Genomic DNA, 9267 nt, shown 5'->3' with positions numbered 1-9267 from the left:
AAAGAAGTTAAGAAGACTGAGTGCCAAGGGAGCTAAATAGGATATTTCAAGGAGGAAGATATGGTCAAAAGTGCCAAATATTATTGAGAGGGCAAGACGAAGAGCCAAAATACCCTTGGATATAGAAATTGTGAAACCACTGGAGATACTGCACAGCTATATCTGTAAAATAATAGAGCTAGATGTCAGAGTAGAATGTGTGAGGATGAGCTGGGAATGAGAAAATTGCCACAAGAAATATAGATAAACCTGGTGAGAAGTTTAGCTGAAAAAAGAATGACAAAGAAGGTAATCGTGGAGGCCTGTGGAATATAGGATTGAGGGTAGGACTTTTTGAAAGAGAGACTTGAGCTTATTTAAATGTCAAAAGAAACCTTCCCAGTATCACAGATTGGTTCCGTTTATGGGAATATTAGAGAGATAATCAATAATGTGAGATAGGGGAGGGGATAGAATCCCAAATCCAGAAAAGAGATTGTACTGGCAAAAGGATATGCCTTCTAATCTAACAAGGGAACACAAACATACAAATAAGTTCGTACAGGTCCTTTTCACATATCTTATTTTTGTATTGATTTGAAAGAGTTCCATATTATAAGAATTTTTACCTTCACCTTTTATTATATATGTTGCATGCATTTCTAGAGTCTTTGTCTTTAAATTTAAATTAATTTGTGATTTATGACATAAATAAGTTTTTATAAGTAAGTTTGCAGGAAAGTGGTCAAAAGGGGCAAACTTCCATTTATAAGATAAATAAGTATAGAGATTTAATGAACAACATGATGACTATAGTGAACACTGCTGTATGGTATTTTTGAAAGCCGTTAAGAGAGTGGATCCTAAGTGTTCTCATCTCAAGGAAAAAAGCATTCTTTTTCTTTTTCTATTTTTTGTATGTATAGGGGATGATAAATGTTATCTAAACTTACTGTGATAATTATTTCACAATAAATGTAAATCAAATCATTATGCTGTACACCTTACACTTATACCGTGCTGTATGTCAATTACATCTCAATAAAACTGGGAAGAACAAAAAGATGGTTATTTTCCCTCATTTTCCCCTCTTGTCCCAATGACTCTCCTTCTATTGGGGTGGAGTGGAGTAATATCTCATGTTTCATACAGCACTCTAAAGGCCATTGTCCCTGGGCCTCACATGGCCTAGGTCTTTATTTAGCTAGAAAACAAAAATTCCAATATTTCTATCTCGTTTGTTTTATCAAATTTTCCTTACAGTTTCTACATGTGACATTCTGCATAGAAGGAACTTCTTCAAACACAGTTTATGTAAACATCATCCAATAATTTTTTTCTGAGACATACATGATTTTTTTCACTTTTGAATTTTTAACACATCTAGAAACTTATTTATATTAAGCTTGAACTAGGGATCTCTGCCCAGCCCACCTCCACGACCAGCACCTCAGTGGGTGCCTTTAATTGGTACGTGATGCCCACTCTTCAGGTTTTAGCCTCAAGCGCCTCACAAATTGTGTAACAGGATCAAGGAAAACTTCCTTGTGCTGGATCAAAACTGCTTGTCCATGTGTTGTTTTCCTCCTTGCTGAGGAAACAAGGATGAAGAACCGTGCACATCTTTTCTCAAGCATGTCTGTCCCTCTTCTGCCAGAAGCATGCAGAATGTTTCCCGGAAATTTATTTTTCATGATTTTACTCATTTCTCAGATTAAAGGTATGTCTTAATGTTTTTATCAGGGTTTTCTTATTATGCTATGAGGTAATGTCTCTTTAGTCGCAAAGTTTAAATCGTAAATGATAAAAACATTAATATCCATTGGTGATTTTACTGAGAACATAGCAAAGGACTTTGACTAGATTATGGCTAATCTTGAGATTCTATGATTCTATGAAATGTCATATCATTTGTAAATACTCTAATTTACAGTGAAAGGGAAGAAGGAGTGGACATTACTGAATATCTGCAATGTAGCAGACACTGTGATAGCCATTAGCATGTTTAAAATTCTATATTATTTTCTCCATTTACAGATAAGGAAATTGAGACTAATATCTACAGATCAGAGAGATTAGATATGCTACTCATGGTCATACTACTAATAAACTGGTAAATGCCTGATTCAAGTAAGAGCCGATTCCAAAATCCTATGCTCTTTCCTCTATATCAATCTTTAGTGAGGTGTGCAGGGCTGACCTCACAGATGACTACCAGTTGGGGTTTTTTAAAATATAATTGACACACAGTATCTTATTAGTTTCAGGTGTACATCATAGTGATTCAATATTTCTATATATTGGAAATAATTTTGATAGGAAACTTGTAGAAGATTATGTTTAGCACTGATCCAAGAGTATCTAGAATCCCTTTAACAACTGAAAGCCATATATTAAGACTTCAAGCGCAAATACCCCTGGGAGATAAAATGGGTAATTTACATTGGACAGTCCATTCCAGTGCAGGCTTTGACAGGTGGCAGAATCCAGAGACAGTTATGGGGAGAATAAGATTACAAGGGTAGCAACTACAGAACAAGGTGAAAAAAGGGAAGAAGCCAAAGGACTCTGATTTCTTTGCCAATTTTCCAATTTTGCTCATATTTTTCTACTCTGGAAATCTTGGTCTCAATTCCTTGCCTGTAAAGTGGGGATGCTATTTCATAGTGGTGTTGTACGTGGCTGCTAATCTGGAGGAAGTGAACTCTCTGAAAATAATTCTGTTACCCAATCACTTTGAGTGAGTGTTAATACCAGATGTATTTTCCCCCTTTTGTTTCCTTTTAGAAAAGGTAATCCTTGGAGTAGAGGGTCAAGAACTGGTTTATCCTAAAAGGCTTCCCGTGATACAGAAGCGAGATGTTTGGCACAGCCATGATTATGACATACAGGTACAGGTTTTGATTTAATAAATAAGATTTATTGGTTTCACAAGCATGTAGAAAGCAACCTCTGGCTCCAATCAGAAGCAAACAAGAGAGATGTCTCAATTTTTCTGAGGTCTCCCAATCAACTCACAGCATGTGCTTGGGTGGATGAGGAGTAGAAGTTGCAGAGGAAAACAACCCCTTGACAGATTAGGAAACAAAAAGGAGTAAAGTTCAGGTTTTAGAGGATGCCATGTAAAATTTTTCAGTTTATGTGAGGAGTTCCACTAACAGCTTTCCAGGCTCATTTAAAGCTATCTCATTTGTTCTAAGCTGCCAGTGGAACATAATCTCTGAGCATTTTGCTTTCCCAGTGATCTGATATACAGGCTTCTTTGTCTTACAGATTCTGTAGTAAAGTTGGATAACATTCATAGGAACAAAAAGGCTTACTTGGTCTATTTCTTAGAAGAATTTTGATTCAGATGTTAAAATTTAGAAACATTCAAAATTTTATTTTCAAAAGTAATAAATATTTATGTAGAAAATATATAATATACTTAATGGGGAGTAAGCTTCAAAATTAGGTTATTTTCAGTTCCCACTATTATAAAACACATTCAATGACTGTCAGACATTTGTTATCACACACTTGCATTTTGAGCCTTAGGTTTTTAATTTGGCTCATGAAGAATACTGACTGTCACTTTGCCCCAACACTCCTTGAGAGGGCAAATCTTTCCCGATGCAAAGACTTTTCTTCCCTCCACCAATAGAAGAGCCAGCCTTCCAGGTTCTCACTTGCTAGGTTTCTCAGTCATAAATAAGACACATTTCAGCTTTCCAAATGGCCCCATCAAGGCCTCTTTCTCATGGTTTGAGATGATGAAAAAGCAGCTCTCCATCCGCTGTCATTCGGAAATAATGTCCAACCATTTTTCTCTAACAATCTCCTTACAAATAATTTTTCTCTTGATTTCCAGTTCTTTTCTCACCTTCTCAAACCTTTTATTGGTTGAAGGTTGGTACTTAGCTAAGAGGGCAAAATCAGCTTTCTACCACCCATTGTGCAAAAGCTGGTGGGCTCTTCTGGCATCTATTGTCTTAAGACTTAATCAGGACTGATATTAAAAGTGCCACTATGAATATACAAGATGATACTACACTAGGGCAGGAAATATACAAGATGAGTTTGGAGCATCTTGTTGTACCAGAAAGTAAAGAAGTTCTCAAACAAACAAACTCCAAACATTGATGGAAGTCAAAAGAACACAGGAGCCAACTGAAAGAGCTCCAATGAACAAAGAAGGGACACCGTGAGCAACAAAATTAACGACACAGTTTTGGACCATAACATAAAGTATAAATTAATATCCATGAGCCTATATTGATATGAGTAAATGATTGAATAAGTAAATAAATGAGGGAGAATAGACAAATCTCTCATACAGAAGAACCAAAAAATTGTTGTAGATACTCCCCTCCCAAGGAGGTGGAGCATAGCTTCTCATCCCTTAAGCATAGTGACTTCCTTCCCAAGATTAGGGTCTGGAAGGGGAAAGTGTAGCTTTACAGTGGAGAAAACTGACAAATGCTACCTCAGCTAGGTGATCAAGGTTAACATCATGTTGATATTGACGTCATGTTAAGGTCATGTGGATGATATGTATTCTTGGTATGATGTGATGAATATGGCGCTTGTTGTTGTTTTCTCCCAAATCTCTATAACCCCAGTCTAAGCAAGAGAAAAACATCAGAAAAACCTAAATTGAGAGAAAGCCTACAAAAAACCTGACCAGTACTCCTCAAACTGTCAAGGTCATCAAAAATAAGAAAAGTCTGAGAAACTATCACAGTCTAGAGGAGCCTACAGAGACATTGCAAGTATAAGTGATGTGGTCTCCTGGATGAACTAAAAATACATAAACAGAAGATCCGGGGAGCGGTGGAATGCAGCAAGGAACGTAGCAAATTGCACATCTCTAGACAAGGAGAGAATGTGCATTTGTTCATTTCCTTTTTATTTTATGACTAGAAAAAAAGCCCATCAAAAATTTTAATTAGAAAATAACTTGAAAGAAAAATGCTCCATATATTAGCTCTCTTATAAATTCAGCTTTATCAGTATTTATCGTTTTGCCCGAAAGGACTGCTGAATGCTGGGCTGCTGGGTAGACCGTGAAAGATCCACAATTTCCCCTCCACCCACCCCACTACCAACTCCCAACACACACTAAATGGCCACACATTTAAGTCACATGATGGGTATTGTTTTTCAGGAAACTTATGAAGAAGAATTGTTGTATGAAATAAGCCTAAATAGGAAAAGCTTAATACTTCATCTTTTAAAATCAAGGTAAGTTCTATTTGGCTTCAATACCTTATAGATTGTTTAGTCTATAGTATCCCAGTTTTTGTGAAAACTGCCAGTGAAGTGAATTCCTCAAGTCATTGTTATCTATATGTAATCTGAATTCTTACTCTTCTAGTATAAGTCCATCTCATCTCAACAGCTCACCAACTATTATAGATGCTGTTCTCCAATTCCTAAATTAGTCCCTATTTTGGGTACCTGGAGATCTTTGAGCTCCGTGTACTCACTGTAAGAAGAGAGTTAATACGTTACCTCTTTGTGAATAGGTGGAACGAAAGATATTTGAAAGCCATGGTTTTTAAAATGCCTTCTAAGTTATTTAAAATAGATGCCAAACTAAGTTCTGTTGGGGAGTAAGCTAAGAACTGGGAAGAATTTACTTCATCAAGTTATCTTCTGTAAGTTAAATAATTCTAATGCCCCTATCTGTCTTCAGTAGCTCTCTTCACAACTTTTGTTGTTGTTGTTGAATTTCCGTTGTTTTCCTTTGGGCCATTCCTACACACAACAGCTTGGCCTCCCGGTCCCAAACATTAAAATCATGAAGAATTGTCAAATGCTAAGTTAAATGGAAGGATAACTCTCTTGAAGAAATGAGACTCTGGCCTATTAGCTAAAAACAACAACAAAAATATAAAACAAACAAATAAACGAAAAGTCCTCCTTTCACTCAGAGTCCTCCACTGGACAAATGTACAGAAGTATAATAAATCTAATAGCATAACTATATTGATAATTTATTCAGACTGTACATATTCTAACACTCCCAGGATGGAAGGAAGCTAACATTTATTGAGCAATTGCTATGTGCCTTTCCTCAAACTTCTCTCTTAATCCCCACAATACCCATATGAAGCAGATATTGTTTTATTCCCATTTTACTGAGGAAGAATCATAGGTTCACTGAGATAATAAGTTGTCCAGGATCACATGTAGGTAATGATGCTGGTTGTCTAACTCAGATCTGCCTGCTTTTAAAATTACCCCATGCTGCCTCTGCCTCAAATAGCCAACGTCATTATTTTAGTCATTGTTTAATTCTGCTAATCAGCCTGAAGTGGTATATTATAGAATTATAGACATGCAAAGCAGTTTAATCTAATGTTGATATTGCTGATCAATGAGAAGGCAACATTACCTGGTTCCCTCAGTTTCAAGAAGTAAGCGAATTTCACACATACCAAAAAGCATCCCAGATCTGTGAATATTATTTATTCACGTTTTCATATAATATGGTAACAAACACTCAATCGTTTTTGTTGAGGAAGATTAGCCCTGAGCTAACTACTGCCAATCCTCCTCTTTTTGCTGAGGAAGACTGGCCCTGAGCTAACATCCATGCCCATCTTCCTGTACTTTATATGTGGGACTCCTTCCACAGCACGGCTTGCCAAGCAGTGCCATGTCCGCACCCAAGATCCAAACCGGCAAACCCCAGCCTGCGGAAGTGGAAAGTGCGAAGTAACCACTGCGCCACTGGGCTGGCCCCTCAATCTTTTTAATTTAGATTTTTATCCGTCTTTTTTCTGTAACCACTTTTTTTTTCCGTATTTCCCCTATGAGTTTCCTTTAGTTTGATTTTAACCATACTGAATACCTCTTTTATAAGTTGATGTTGAGAAATAGAGGTGAACCTTCATAGGCCAACCATGTCAAATCAGATTGTTTATTCATCCAGTGGAAACACTGATTGGGTCAACTTTGTTTTCACTATAATAAATCAATTAATAGGTGTAAAGTTACATTCGTATGTGTAAATGAGGCAAAAGAAACATTAATTTGGAATATGCTATACAACCAAGCACTTTACTAAAAGTTTTATATATTCTATTTCAAAATAACCACAAAATGATTTTGTTCTATTTACCTGTTATATCTCTTTCATTTTTACCAATAGTTTATTATAAAAAAGATCTTACACACAAAGTTGAAAGAATTTTATAGTGAACGTTCATATACCCATTAATATATACATATATTCATAATCCCATCAAGATATACATATTTACATATCCCCATCAACATTTTACCATGCTTGTTTCATATCATATTTCCTTGTCTATCCCTTATTCTATCCATCCACCCATCCATCCATCTTATTTTCATGCATTTCAAACTATATTGTAGACATCAGTATACTTCCCTCTAAATACTTCAATGAGCCTATCTTTAGTGTTTAATATTGGTTCACAGTTTTTTCTTTTGATGTAAAATTTTCATGCAACAAAATGCAAACCTTAAGTGTACATTCATTGAATTTTGACAAATGCACAAACTTGTTACCCAAATTCCTGTAGAAATGAATTACAAAAGAACTGTCACTCAGCGAACTTACTCTTTCTCCTTCCTAGTCAACTTCCCTCAAAACGTGCTAACAGAGGTTTTACTCATTATAGATTACTTTTGTCCATTCTAGAAGCTCTTATAAATAGATTTATACTGGGTGTACTCTTTTGTATAAGGCTTCCTTAATTCAGCATGCCATTAATGAGATTCATGAACGTAGCTCCAGGTATCAGAAGTTTGGGTCTTCTACTTTCTGAGTACTATTCCGTGTATAAGTATACTACAGTTTGTTTACCCATTCTTCTACTGATGGACACGTAGGCTGCTTCCAGTGCTTGGCTGTCGTGAATAAAGCTTGAATGAGCAGTCTTGTACAGTCTTTTTGTAAATACGTGTCTTCATTTCTCCTTGGTGAACACCCAGGCATCAGATTCCTGGGTCACAGGGTATGTGTATGTTTAGCTTTATTTAAAAAAAAGAACAACTGCCATTTTCCAAACTGGTTGTACAATTTTATGTAACTACCAACAGTGTATGAAAATTCTAGTTTCTCCATCTCCTCTTCACCGTTTGGTGTCCTCCCCCTTTTTAATTTTAGTTATGCTAGTGAGTTTGCGGTAACACTTCATTCTAGGTAAATTTTCAGTTCCCTGTTGAAAGGTTTTTTAATGTGATTATTGACCTTTTGTATATCTTTTGTAAAGTATCTGTTTAAATATTTACCCATTTATTTGTGCTTTATTGAGTTAGAGGAGCTCTTTATATAGCGTACAGACTATCCTTTTGTCAAATATATTTCTTAAATGGTTTCTTTTAGCCTGTGACTTTTTTCATTCATTTTCTTAACTATGTCTTTTAAAGAGTAAAAATTTATAATACTAAACAAATTTTGATTTATCAAATTTTTCCTTTATGATAATTGCTTTCTGTGACCTCTTCTAAAGTCTTCATGGTTTTAGCTTTTAATTTTTGTGTATTATCATCTTGAATTTATGTGTGTGTGTGTGTGTGTCCACATGATTTGTGGGAGGGGCCACGTTCTTGTTGTTCCATATGCCTAGCTAGTTATTCCAGCCCATTTTGTTGAATTGCCTTTCTTTGGATTAAATTGCTTTTGTACCTTTGACCGAAATCAAATTACTATTTCTTGGCTCTCTGTTCTATCCTGTTTATCCACCTTTCAGTCCTTAAGCCATGACCATATTGTCTTGATTACTGCAGCTAGATAGTAAGTCTAAAAGCCAGTTTGGGTAACTTCTCCAATTTTGTTCTTCTTTCTCAGAATTTTTAAAAATTGCAGAGCCCTTGCATTTCTCTGTAAAATTTAGAATATGCTTATTAATTTCTATTTTTAAAAAAGCCCGCTAGAACTTTGGTTAAGATTTTATTGGATCTGTACATCAATTGGAGAGAATTGATATCAATAATATTGAGTCTTCGTGTTGTATCTCTATATTTATTTAAATCTTCTTTAATTTTCATCAGTTTTGTAATTTATAATGTAGAGCTCTCTCATGTCTTTTGTTAGACTTATTTCTGCATGTTTAATATTTGTGATGTTTATTATTTCATTTTTCTATTGGGAGGCCTTAATCTATGAATTTATTGACTGTTTTATTGATTACTTAGAGATTTTCATCAGCAAATACTGGCGATTTTATTTATTTATTTCTAATCTTATTCCTTTTATTCCTATACTTTATTGCAATGGCTAAGAACTCCAGTACAATTTGAGAAGTAGTGAGAGTTGGCAAGCTAACA

At 35.4% G+C, this 9267-nt stretch overlaps 1 protein-coding gene across 1 annotated transcript in view; it reads left to right on the top strand.

The window, feature by feature from the left end:
• Positions 1-1647: 1647 nt before the first annotated feature.
• Positions 1648-9267, top strand: part of ADAM7 (ADAM metallopeptidase domain 7) — a 68981-nt gene continuing 61361 nt past the window's right edge. The window contains exons 1-3 of the mRNA XM_070506532.1: positions 1648-1699; positions 2767-2870; positions 5126-5202. Of these exons, the coding sequence (XP_070362633.1) occupies positions 1648-1699; positions 2767-2870; positions 5126-5202 (233 nt within the window). The remainder of the gene's footprint in view (positions 1700-2766; positions 2871-5125; positions 5203-9267) is intronic.

This window comes from Equus asinus, chromosome 3 (assembly GCF_041296235.1).
Source record: "Equus asinus isolate D_3611 breed Donkey chromosome 3, EquAss-T2T_v2, whole genome shotgun sequence".
NCBI classification, from domain to species: Eukaryota; Metazoa; Chordata; class Mammalia; order Perissodactyla; family Equidae; genus Equus; species Equus asinus.
The sequence above is the reverse complement of the archived record's forward strand: the minus strand, read 5'-3'. Positions and strand labels throughout refer to the sequence as shown.